Source organism: Lingula anatina, chromosome 9 (genome assembly GCF_051362555.1).
Source record: "Lingula anatina isolate TDL-2025a chromosome 9, LinAna3.0, whole genome shotgun sequence".
Lineage (NCBI taxonomy): Eukaryota > Metazoa > Brachiopoda > Lingulata > Lingulida > Lingulidae > Lingula > Lingula anatina.
The window spans coordinates 17,397,384-17,410,698 of NC_141775.1; the positions used below are offsets into that span (position 1 = coordinate 17,397,384).

At 38.4% G+C, this 13,315-nt stretch overlaps 1 protein-coding gene across 1 annotated transcript; it reads right to left on the reverse strand.

The window, feature by feature from the left end:
- Positions 1–1,897: 1,897 nt before the first annotated feature.
- LOC106175230 (uncharacterized) lies at positions 1,898–4,228 on the reverse strand. The gene is made up of 4 exons (XM_013557129.2): positions 4,037–4,228; positions 3,619–3,714; positions 3,040–3,127; positions 1,898–2,818 (listed from the first exon to the last, which is right to left on the reverse strand). The coding sequence occupies exons 1-4, from the start codon at positions 4,217–4,219 to the stop codon at positions 2,214–2,216; spliced, it is 972 nt and encodes a 323-aa protein (XP_013412583.2). The 5' UTR covers positions 4,220–4,228; the 3' UTR covers positions 1,898–2,213.
- Positions 4,229–13,315: the final 9,087 nt, after the last annotated feature.

A 13,315-nucleotide genomic window follows, 5' to 3' on the forward strand; every position in this document is an offset into this window, starting at 1 on the left:
AGGGAAGTTAAAAACTTTCTTGTTCGAAAGGACATCTTTATCTCAAATACCCATGAAAGTGAGATAAACTACCTTTAACGTCAGATGTATATCTTATCCCATCAGATAACGCCAGATTTGGCAAAAGTGTGAAATCCTGTCGCGGAAAGTATATCACAGTCTTAAATATGACAGGCATGTTTATAATACTTGATAAAAGGCAGGTATTAAATCAAAGATTGGGGCATCTTATCTCGTCGTCTTGTTAACTTTACCAGCTGTAAAATGTCATTACGTACATGTATGGCACGCGTTGCAACTTTGGAGCGACGAAATTGTCTTTCTTTCTGATAGAAATAGAAATGTATTTAATGTTTTATATGGAACTGAAGAACGCTGGCATTTAATCTGGAATGTATTTTCAGAATAGTATATTTTTTAAAAAGTTGATTTTGGTAACGTTTAAAATCGGCACAGGCATAGTGAAATAAAATGCAGATGTATTTGAGGGATCTAGTCATTCTTAGTGGAGAAATAAAGAGAATAAAGGACCTACATCCACAGTATTAACTAAGTTAAGCGAGCCACAGCTTACCCCAGATAAGACCGGGTATATTTCAGAACAAATTAAGACTTAACTCAGACGCTGAGTGGCGTCACCATTGTGACGACCTTAAATTAAACGCCTACACTAAATGCACCAGTGTCCAAGTTAAAAGACGCGCGATTATTGCGTCTCCCAAAGTGATTTATGATTCATAAAGAATTGTATTGTATCGCTCTCGGACTATTATCACGTTAACATAGCCATCAAAGGTCTCGACGACGTGTCCCCTGCACAAAGTTACGTGTCTGTGTCCAAGGTGATAATTAAGATATATAAACACGACGACAGAGGATACCAGATATTTCTGTTAAGTAAGAATTTTCAATCTTGGACCCTTGATACAGGCACTCTGTGTCTTCAGTGGTGTTGGTAACAAGACAATAATGGGCAAATATCCTGTTTAGATCCAGTGTATATATATCATGCAATACTTGTTTATATTAGAATTTACAGAAATAGTGGAATATGTTTAATGCTTTTTAAATAAGGTTTATTTTTCATTAAGGTAAATTTCAAATTATCTAAAAAAAAAAAGGGAACCACAAATAGATATTTTGTGAACTATGGAGCATGGACATAAAAATCTATTGAGTTCGTTACCTTTGTGCAGCCTTATTACATATTTTGTCCAACATTAAGCAGTATGACTCACGTCGAGTTCTTATTCAGATCTACCTGAATCGCTAAGCTTTCTCACACTTCCTTCTCTGATCCCGACTGAGGTTGTCAACTCATTGACCTGCGGGACGCCTTAATTGTGTGCTTGTGCCTCCAGGTCACGTGCCATAATACTAAATATTTGCAAAGGATTTCCCGTGTAAACAATCATATTTTTCTTGCCAAAAGTTGCGAAAACATGGGCTATTTGGACTGAGGCGCGACCTTCTCTATAGCGATGTACAAAGAGCAAAGATCTCGAGCGTGTGACTTTTGATTTTTAGGGACATGAATGATCAGAAACAAGACACAGCGCAGGAAAATTCCAAATTTGGAGCAAGTAATGATGCTGATGAAATTAAAATCATACAATATAACTGTAGAATGCAAGTTATGAATCAAAAAGATATTTTTTAAAGTCAGAATATGGGGAGGACGATTTTTTATTTCTGATGGCAAGTAGGCCTAATCGCCTTAAGCGTTCATACTTCGACTGTAGAAAAAATAATAAGAGACGTTGTAGGATAATATTGTTTGCAAGAAACGCCTGGTAAATTACGTATGTTTTGCTGATCTTGATTAAATGAAAGAATTACACAGATAAGAAGTGCAGTCGTGATAAAATAAATGATAATTGATAACAACAACGACAGATTATGATGACATTTTTGGCATTTATTCTTTGGTGCGAAAGCAAAACCACCCGTAAGTGAAAACAAATATCCCTCAATTATCGTAACCAAGGACCAGTATTAACTCAAATCCTTATCTGTCCATAAAAAAACAAAGTTCACTAAAGTTGAGATCATTAAGAGCACAAACATAAATACAAAAATAAAAACCCCAGTTGTCTCAGCCCAAGACACCCATATAATCTGAAAACGTATTCCCTTCAGTTCGCTTTTAAAACGTGTTTTAAGAACATTACATTTGGCATATGTTAAGTCAGTTAAAGTCTGAATAAAGCTGTTCACCATGGACGCCACACAAATCTATCTCGCTGTCTCTTCTCCGGCCCTGGGGTGTACAGTTCATTTTTGACACATTCGATAACCTGCGCACGCGCAAGAGGGTCATACACTTCCGGCGGAGTGACAACAGACACTGCTGCGGGCGTCGTGAAGAACCCTTTGCAAGTGTCCAACTTAAAATTAAACTGTCCGTTTGTGGCGTATGACGACCCAACAATAGGACTGTTTGGACAAGAGGACGTGCTTCCATTGGGCGAACTAGGCGCGGAGGATACAGGAGACACTGGCTCAGATTTCATGATAAACTCATTTCTTCTCACACAGTGTGGGGACACCACTCCTGCCACGAGGGCGACGGGGGGAGGGGCGGTGAGCCTCTGCTCTGTCTGTCCCGCTGTTGGCATCTGTTGAATACTACCAGACATGTTGGCTGGGATGTCTGAAGATGATCCCTGCATTCTGTTGGCCAGGAAGTTAAGCATGCGCACTCGCATCTCGGCGTCTACACCGTCTGTGTTGGCAAGATATCTGGACACCTCACTGATACACTCCTTGTAGCCGGCTTTGTATTTGTCCATGACGGAAGGATGGAAGGCACCGGCAGCTAGAAAATAAAGAAAAGGGAAAATAAATAACATGTTATTTTTGTTTACTTAACATACCTTGTTGTTTACCGAATTAAGCACATTATTTATCATGAGACAACGTTATGATTACAATTTTTTCTTAAGAAATATCCTAAATATATTATGAAGGTGAAAAAATGCATATTCCCAAAATATGACAAGGTATAAGTAAAACAAGGTGTTTGGATGTGAAACTTACCATAAACATGCCTTCTGTTAATGTCGTTGAGGTGTCTCACAGCGAGCTCCAAAATGTCTGCCTTCTCCAGTTTACAATGGTTGTATCTCTGCAAACATAAAAACGATAAACATGAGCATACACACATAAAAACCAGCACTTTATCACATGCAATGAAAATGTTGGTCGTGTTTGCTTTGATCAAAGAACCATCAAGGACAGCATTGAAATCACGCTCGCTCATCGTGTTGTTAAAAAAGCAATTAATGTCAGGATTATGCAACTGGACATTCTTTCTCATCTTAACTCTAAATTAAACTCTTAAACTGCAGGTCTAATTCCGTGTTTGTTAATGCTCTGGCACGACGTCTGCGACCTCTGACATCATTATCACAAAAGAAATGGAATGTCTGGCGGTTCTCCGGCGTGCCAGTTTAACTCGTTAATGTCGAATCGTGTCGTTAATGTCAACATAGTACACGGCGCATTGTCACACGCTTGCTGGGACGCGCGATAGCTCGGTGACATCATAGCGAGTCGTAAACAAGCACGTTAACACGACTGGTAACAGAACAACACAGAACTTCACAGTTAACCTACCTCTCTGATAATGACGTCGTGGAGGAGAGTCTTAAGTTCTGTTAGGCTGGCGTTGATGCGGGCTCGGCGTTTGCGCTCCATCAGAGGCTTTGTAATCTGTAACACGAAGAGACGTTTAAGTTAGCATACCATCATGATGACTGCTATAAAATACTCATATATAAATATGCTCTTTAAAAACAGATATTCCCTGGTAAAAATTTGTTTTAAACATGCCAAAAACACATAAATATAAACATAAATTCGAGCTCTGTAAATGCTGAATCTGCCATTGCATGAGACGAAGCCATTGACTTGGAACTACCGTTACATTCAGTTATTTCTTATCTCACGTTCATTGCTATCACGTATAGCGTGATTCAAAGTATCAATACTCCTATAAACCACCTAATTTTTTAACCACAAAGACAAATCCTACCTTTCTATGGTTTCTCTGCATGTCGGTGTCGCTGGTCTTTTCTATGAGCACGCTCATGTTGAAATAAATCCTTGAATTGAGTAAGATTCCGTTAGAGAGCGAAGATATGTGTTGTCTGTTTGAATGTACAGGTATTCTGTCATCTGTAGGAATTAAGTTTCCCTTTATATCAGCCACATACATCGGAACGTGGGAAAGTTGTGACAAAGTCAACATACCTGGACTTTCAACCAATCAAAACGCACGTCTGATTCACCTGGGGTAGTAAACCCTGCGCTGATTGGTTCGAGTATTGCCATAAGGCATATACTCTTAATTTGATAACAATCGTCGCAAATTGCCGGTCGTATTCAAGGTCGCCCTCGGACAGATGGTAATCTGCCGGCACGCGCTCGGCTTATTGTGCAGGCATGGGAAAACTCCGCCCCCTTGCCTTCGGTCTTTGTCACCTGCTTTTCGCCTGTGTCCCGGATCGCGCGTCTCTGCTATTGAAATGCCTCCACTGGCGGCGTAATAGTGACACGGTAGAGGTCCTCGGTGTTAATACAGGTATGAGAGCGTGGGAACCCTTGGCTCTCACCGAGACACACAATACAATACTGGATACTGACGCTTGTACGCTTTGTGTGCGCTAAACGCAGATGCCGTTAGAATAAAGAAGGCAAATTAAATTTGTGTACCCGTTCGCGTGGGAAAGTGAATACTCAGAAAGGAAAATTGGCCTGGGCTGTTATTACATTCATCTTAAGAACATTAAATAGTGATATTATGCACATCCCCAGTAACGGAATTAACGGATTTTGATACACGCTCCAAACGATTTTAACGGGTCATTTCGTTATTTACCGATATCTCTTTCGGATTAGGGTGTGTCAGTGAAAGAGACATGAGGCTTGTATTGATGTTGAGAAAGTTGAAGATAGACGGTTGAAAGATAAGCTTTTATGACATAAATGGGGCACATAGCACACTATAATGGGGGTATTTACATTTAGCACTTGTTGACTAAACGGAGGGGGCGGTGATCTCCCTCACTAGTCTTTGTCCTTTTACTTTTCTTCTCCACACGTTTAAAAACCATATTGCACCTTGAAAAATATACCACTTTGGGAAGTTTAAAAATGAATTTTATTTTGCACTCTCATTGTTTTTATATGCGACCCTCACACAATTTGATAATTATGGTATACTTCAGTATTGAATACACAAACTACTCAATACAGCAAATAAACGTACCCAGTATATAACAACTATTTTCGTTTCATTTTGTACGTAGGTGTGCACTATTACCTAACATAGAAAAATGATAAATAAAAACATCGCCGTTGTTTATTTAGAGTGGACGACGCAGGCGCCGCGTGTTCGGACATTGCGGATTTTGAGCGTTTTGACTGCTCACGTGCATTTCTTTACACAGAGAATATTTTGGAAAGTTGCTAAATCAACATTGCGAAAAGGGCGCCAAAATGAGCAAACAAATTGCAGGACTGCTTTTAAAATCAACAAAACTTAAATTATGAGATATAAAGAAGAATAAAATGAATTATTTTGGTGTATTATAGGATTGCGACATGGATTATTAACAATGAGAATTAACGGGAGATTTGAGAAAATATCATCAGCTCTTGGTTTCCGTTCCATTTAATTGGAGACGAGAATGCTCAAATAAAAGTTTGTAATTACCTACAATTAAGACATAACTGGGAAGAATGGAACGCCGTCTTAATACGGCACCAGCACGCAAGTCGTACATTCTAGACTGTTTAAAAACGTACCACGTACATGTATATTACATATGCTTCGCGTTTTGAAGGATGAGGAAAAACACGTAATGAAAAGCAAGTAAAATAGACAATTTTGGTGTCCAAATATTTCCGGAAATTAAATTTTATTTTTTTCTAAATTGTTTTGATGAATCTGAAACGCAACAAAAGACATTTCTGACAAGAATAGAGGTGTGCAGAAAAAGGGACAAAAAACAAAACTTTGAGACCAGTTAGCGAAAATGCAATAAAAAGCACATCCCTCAGGGTTTCTTCCACTCTTGTTCAAAATAAACAAACAAATAAATAAGAAGAGGAGAAAAAGAGAATACTCCCAATGTAATGCAAGTGCCACCGAAATAGAGTGCCACACCTGAACGCAAAGTTTTTCACACAAATCATACCCCGACGATCTGTTTACTAGTTACCGAAAGCTTGTCTGGCTGTCACCAGCAATTTTCGTCATCTCCCAATCTCCTCCGGTGCCGGTGTCACCAAACTTACCCATGACAGGTTTCTCACACGTGAAAATACCGAAGTGCTATCACTCCGCTGATATGAACTGATTGTATGATTATTTGCTGCAATCTCCTATCGATAAGGACACTTACAACTGACAAACGGGAGAGTGCAGCTACTTAGCCCTCTGTGAGAAAACACTGATATGAGGGGTTGACGGTTCTGTTCCTTATCCATGTGGTTAATCTCTCTCACGATTAACTCACGACGTCATGGCCGACGAACCGGGAAACGAACCGGAGGCGCGTGACAAAATCTGACCAAACAATCTGCCGCGTTTACACGACATAAGAACCGCTCTCCGGTTAGTGTGATTCACCTTCTAGTGAAAATTAAGCCGGGTTGATATTGTGTTATAGTTTGGGAAGCGCATCGAGAAAATTTTTTTCATAAGGCAAGGTTTCTTCTGAACAAGGAGACTGAATTAATTCACAGACGGCGTATTATTAGTATAACTTTTTAAAACTTGGGTCACTTCTCTCGATTTTGTACCCCATTTAGTTTTAAAGAAAACACTGTGTTAATAAAACGAGTACCCAGTCTTTTTGGTATTCATTTTCCTGTTTAATATTGTATGGAATAAATATATTTCTGCTAATGTCTATTGTTAAAAACTAAAAAATAAACTGACCAACTCTAACATTATCATTACAATCTTCCTGAACTAAAATCTGAGCCGTGTAATTCTGCTGTAGGTCTTACGTGTACGTATGTTCATGTTATCTCAGCTCGTAAACAGCCACAGATAAGAAAACGAGGAGAGAACGGGTAGTTGACAATCTAACGGTGTATGAGAACAGGACGATAAAATCTCCGGATGGACGGTTAATGATAGTGCCCCCCTCCCCCACGAGGCACGCGCTGACGAACCGTGTGAAGGGGGACATTGGTGAAAATACGAGGAAGACCAACAGGGAAGATTGCTATCTTTTCCTTTGATGATGTCCCGACACGGACGCGAACCTCTGCATGTAAATATTTAATTTTAGAAATAAACAATTATAATAAAAGTGATTTACATATAATAAATAAAGTAGAATTAATTGCACGAGGGTCAAAATAAAGAAAATACAGACCTACAACAGGGTAGCATTTTTCTCATAAATCATTAATTAATTATCATTTGTGGCTCGCCACCAAAATCTATTTGTTTCTCAGTTACTTCTTTTTTAACCTTACCTGACAATTTCATCAAAACCCGTTCAAACTTTAGTCTGCTGTGGCTGACAGAAAGGTAGATAGGCAGGTCAACAGAGAGAAATGAAAACATAATTCCCTTGGCTAGATAATAATACGCCAAAAGCTTATATCATCATGAGACGAGCACAATGACAACAAAAATTTCGAAAATTCGGCAAGTTTGTGCACATGTATCGTGTGTTTTATAAGCAAGTCATTCATTTCTATGATTAATTCGTCAGTAGCTGACTATTTCAAACACTCAACGAAGACGAAAGTTTAGATGATGAGAAAGATATCCTAAACACAAACAAAATATTATGTATATGTACAGATGATAGATGACAATAAAGGCAGCGTATCATGACTACGCCGGTACATTGAGGAATCTGGGAGCTAAATTCGCACGCTTTCATTTTTTCTGTAAATGTATTCTTTTGTCTCTAAATCCAGGGTGTCTATAATTCCGGGCTATTGCCTGTCATTTACGACCTTTTACGACACCATATGTGAGAAACTCGCCTATCGTCTGCCTCGAGAGGCTCTCACGCTTTCTCACGAATTTATCTCGCAGGCGCGAGAACTATTTGCATACTGGCCCTGATAGCAGCTCCTGGAGGGAGAAGAAAATATGGTAGCTAACTACAGGTATTTAAGAACAAAGTGAAATCCTGACCTCCACAATTGCCACAGGCGTTTATAAATATATGACTTAACCACACATTTCCATAAAGTATTTGATGTGAACGCGAAGTCTCTCTCTCTTTTTCTCTCTCTCACCCCTTCTCCCCCGCCCCCTTCTACCCTATCCTCTACCAGGGCGACAGATTGATTTTCCACAAGATATTCAAAGATATGTCTTTAGATATTCATTTGATTCTCTGGCCTTTTGAAAATTTTCCTATAATATCTGCCACCCTGGTAGAGGGCACAAGTACTTCACCCCCCCTTTCCCTCTCTCTCTCTCTCGTCAGTTGTCCGTTACCAAGGCAGCAAGCCTTTTTTACACACATTCCCAAATAACAGCAGTTCCCAGGCGTGTCATTTTAAATCTTCACTCAACCTTTGTATCAGAATCACGAGTTTACATTGTCCCTCATCAGCTTTCAGAAGGAAGGACAAATATGATATGACTCATTTCACGTGATTGACACTCATACACATACAATGATATGATCATAATTTGGCGGGAAAAGGTACGTGAGGCATAATAGAACGTCCTTGCAGTCAGGCAATTAGAAAACATTCACAAAGCAAAATGACGCACGGTCCTCTTTTCTATCCTCTACCAGGGCCGCACATTGATTTTTCACTAGATATTTACTAGATAGGTGAAATTGACAGTAATTCTCTGCCCTGTGATTGTGCCACAGGAATATATAATATAATATAATATAATATAATATAATATAATATAATATAATATAATATAATATAATATAATATAATATAATATAATATAATATGCAGCCTTGGTAGAGAGTACCTCTTTTCAATCAAATATATAGTTGTGATTAAATCCTAAAAGTATAATGTTAAAACAACTTTTCCTCCTTGACGTCTTTGTGATTAGATTTCTTAGTGCTAATGTGGGAAAAATCAACACGTTTTCTTTTTAGAAGAAAAAAACTATCAGATAGTAGCACCAAATCAATGGCATAGAATGAACACATTGTGTGTAACGATATCAAAAGATATGTTGTAATCTTGTGTATTTCTATCTCGTCATGTGAGGATGATTTATTGACAACCATTACTGTAAACAGGACCATCGTACAGAAAGGTCACCGAAATAAGGGGCTTATTACAGTGAACATTTATGTCATGTTGTGATTGATATATTGAAAATATCATTAATTGAATTAAAACAGATTTTAATGAAAAACACGTGGGTTATATCACAAAAAGAAAGTTAGAAAATCAGAATACCAAGTCCCATGAATCCCGCCTGCCATACAAATTAGCTAGGATGTGGGGTGCAGTGCACTTAGGTCGACAATAAACTGCAGTGCATGTGGACAATTTTACTATTATATGAAGGACCCAGAGATAGTCGAATACTTATTACTTATTACTTAGTTGCACCTCAATATTTACTCATTATATTGCACTTTGCTTTCAGAAGGGCTTAATCCTGAAACTGGGGGGGGGGGGGGGGGGGGGGGGGGGGGGGGGGGGGGTGCGTCAGGTGCTTGTTACTCCCATCTGCCGCTAATTTCGTGATATTAGTGTAAACCTTTATACTCATAATCATTAGAAATACAACCAATTGTGATATTAGGCGATTGAATTAAGCTTACTTTAAAATGCTATTAAGGACCCCCCCTCCCCCAAGCAAGATTGAGAGAAGGGAAGGTCAAGTTCACAAGGTTACAGGAGGTGCACGTTAACATATGTTTCACACCGCGTCCTTTAATAAGAGACGTTCTCGTGACGGGCGGTTTCTTTTCCTTTTCAACATAAAAAAATAAACATCATTACATGCGTTATAGATGCGCGTGTTTGACAGCGGTAATTCTTTCTCAAGAAATAAAATTGACAGGGGGCAGCCATAAGTCAGTATCAATTTAGTATAATTTTGATATCATTTATGGATCATTCAAAGTGATTATAGTATCACTAGTATCGCTTATGCTTCAATATAATGTACTTCGGGTGTTAAATTTCTTGTAAAAAATGTCACCCTTTACCTTTATTTCTCAGCGTGTGGTTATCTGTCCAGAAAACATGGTGTTAGAGTGGTATTGTTGACAATGAGACACAACTGTTTATAAAAGAAAAAAAGACGGACAGAGACGGAGAAAGAAAAAGCACAGGATCACAGGCAAACTAATGACGATGATCAATTTTCTATACGTCTCAGTTGCAAACGGAATATAAGGATATCAGAAAGAAGAAGAAATATAAAGGAAAATTATGGGAACAGTCTTAAGTTTCTATTCCTTTGAGTGCAAAAATTCATCTGTCGATTTAATAACACAATTCTCTTGTGTTCCTTGGAAAGGGGTGTCTTTTTTGTGTTTTTATGCTGTGTTTTTCGACCGATATGTTAAATATACATATATTTTAAATATACTTTGTTAAATTTTCCTCCGTCCTCTTCATCAACCTGCTATATTTTTGTAGTAAGTTGTTTTAAAAGCGTATAGGCTTAATTACAAGATGAGATTGCAAGATTAACATTTTTGAACAATGAAAGTATTTCTATGTTTGTTATATTTTCTACTCGTGTAGCGATACATCTTATCCAAAAATTCTGTTTTATTAAAAAAAATCTTTTGATATGTGTTTGATTTACCCTAGAAAATATCAACGATATTCGTGCAACTCTGTGCTAAAATTCGGCTGAAGATCATATTTCTCGGTATTGGCTATTACAACTGTTATAACCTTCCATTTCTATCGCTGTTTTGTGTTATAGGTCGTCACCATATCTTCACAGGTACGCTATTTATTAAACCCGTTACGTCAACAAACCGTGAGTAATGTCCGCAGGTTGAAGAGACGTGCAGGATAAACATTCTAAACTGCCATCATTATGCTGCTCATTTTTCATGTCCATCTTTCTTTTTTTCTCTGTAAAATTTTATCACGGCGTCGTGTTTCGCTGTACTCAGTTTTTATTTGGACCATTTTTCACTTTAACTGCTGCTCGGTTGGAGACCGCTTTGAAGTGGTCGGAGGCTCGCGGTGAGTTCGCCCGTGCCGTCGCGACCGTCCAGCGTTCCTCGAACAATTAAAGGTGTCACTTTCAGCGTCTCTTTTCAATGCGGCAACACACTTTTTCAATTTCTCCATTGATACCATTTATTAACTTTTAAATGCCGGCTTTATTGGCGATAAATTAGAGGCGAAATGACTAGGCGGGACGGGGAAGTCCATGTTTTCTCATACAAGTTGTCATTTAGGAGACGGTCAGTTTGACAACCACCGGGCAAGGAATGGACACTGTCAATGGGGCAGAGTAATTTGAGCGTTCGACATAACGCTGTCTTCTAAGACTTCTGAATCGTTTCACAGAACTGCAGCGGTGTTTCTCTTCAACTTTTTCCGGATCGGAAGCAAGCAGTTGCAGTTGCAGAAATAAAGATTTAATTGGATGCGATATGACCGTATATATATATATATATATATATATATATGAATATGTTCATTCGACACTGTCATGGATGTGAATTTAATAAACTACAACTACGTATCTTGTTTTGGAGAAAGAAAATGGCAACTTCATAGGATCTTTCCATCTGTAAGATTTAGAGTAGGGGATGTTTAGTTTTATTACAGATAAACAAACACTCGGTTTGAGTTATTATTCTAAAACATTATCAAGTATGGTTAACTCATGGACTAAATAATTTTGTCCATGGTTAACTGAAAATGGAAATAGCTATGATAATTATTTTGTCCTTTATTCCCAAACAGACATATAAAAATACTCTCATAAAAATTAAATCGTAATAATTTCAACTAGCACAAAGTGAATTTGGCCTAACCAATATAACTGATTTAACCAAGCTACAGAAACAAGTAAAAGGCCAGTTATTATGTGATTTGCCACGGGTCTACGTTGGTTGACTTATACCACTTGAAAACAGACTAAGCTACTCATTTTATCTTGCATTATAGAATGCGACAGAGGATAAAGTTATAAAACAGCATATACATGTACCCACATAACATTTATGTAGCTATAATGTTAACAAAACCCAGCTAAGGAATGTGGTGTCATATGACATCGGAACAGATGTTTCAATTAATAAAAATATAAACCGACCAAGTATTAGGGAGATCGTATGTCATAATTGTGACCCGAGTTTACTTATGTTATGAAAACGGCAGAATAGTTTGGCCGGGGGTGAGGCAGATATGATGGCGGCAAACTCTCCTAGTTCAGCATTAAACAAGAACAAGGTACCTAGGCAAAGAAACGAAATCCATCGAAGTGAGAGCTCAACTAACTTTTACGATAATCGACCCCCCTTTATTTTCGCGCGACGCTAATTGCATATAATTTAAAGAATAATAGATTAAGCCACTTGGTACTACCTTTAATGAAAGAAACCGTTGGTTGTAAGTCATAGAATTGGCGAAAGTTCCTCTTCAGGATTTCTCTTTCATCTTAGCTCCGTGTTCGCCCGGTTGAAATCTTATCCCCACAAGAGGGACGTTGACAATGATCCCTGATGCATTTCCCTGGCTCAAATTTCGCAGTTTTGTTGACAGTTTTGCACGGATTTTCACTTACACGCGGGCAGCTTTTTAGCTTCAGCAAGTTTCATTTATCCAAGATTTTAGGAAGCAAAACCCACACGAAGGGACACTTCCGAAGAATAACATGATAGTTAGGGAGCGATGTCGACTTTTTTAGTGGCAAAGTGGCGGCTGAGTTTATAAAAATATTCTTTGGAAATATAGAAATATTCTTTTGGTACCCTGTCACAACATAGCGCTGCAGAGCTAAAATGTTTATGTTTTAAAACAAAGCTTTTGGTCAATATTTATGTTTATGTTTGGTTTCCTTTGTACTGAAAATTTCTTTGAAAGGATCGGTTGGACTGTAAGAATCATTTCAATACAGCGTCCTTAAGGAATGTGGGGCCTTTTGCCCGTGGCATCCACGTGTTGAAAAGAGAGCGTCCTTAAGCAGAAATGAGCGTCGCCCGTGTGCAATTAAGGTGACGAAGCTCTTACCTCCCCGTGACACAAATAGTCTTACCGACAGAAATTGACACCATGAAAGCCGATCACATTCTTCATTTATCGTCACTTATCCGGCTTATCCGCAAAAACGCACGCACTTTGTGTCTCTTTGGTGTTG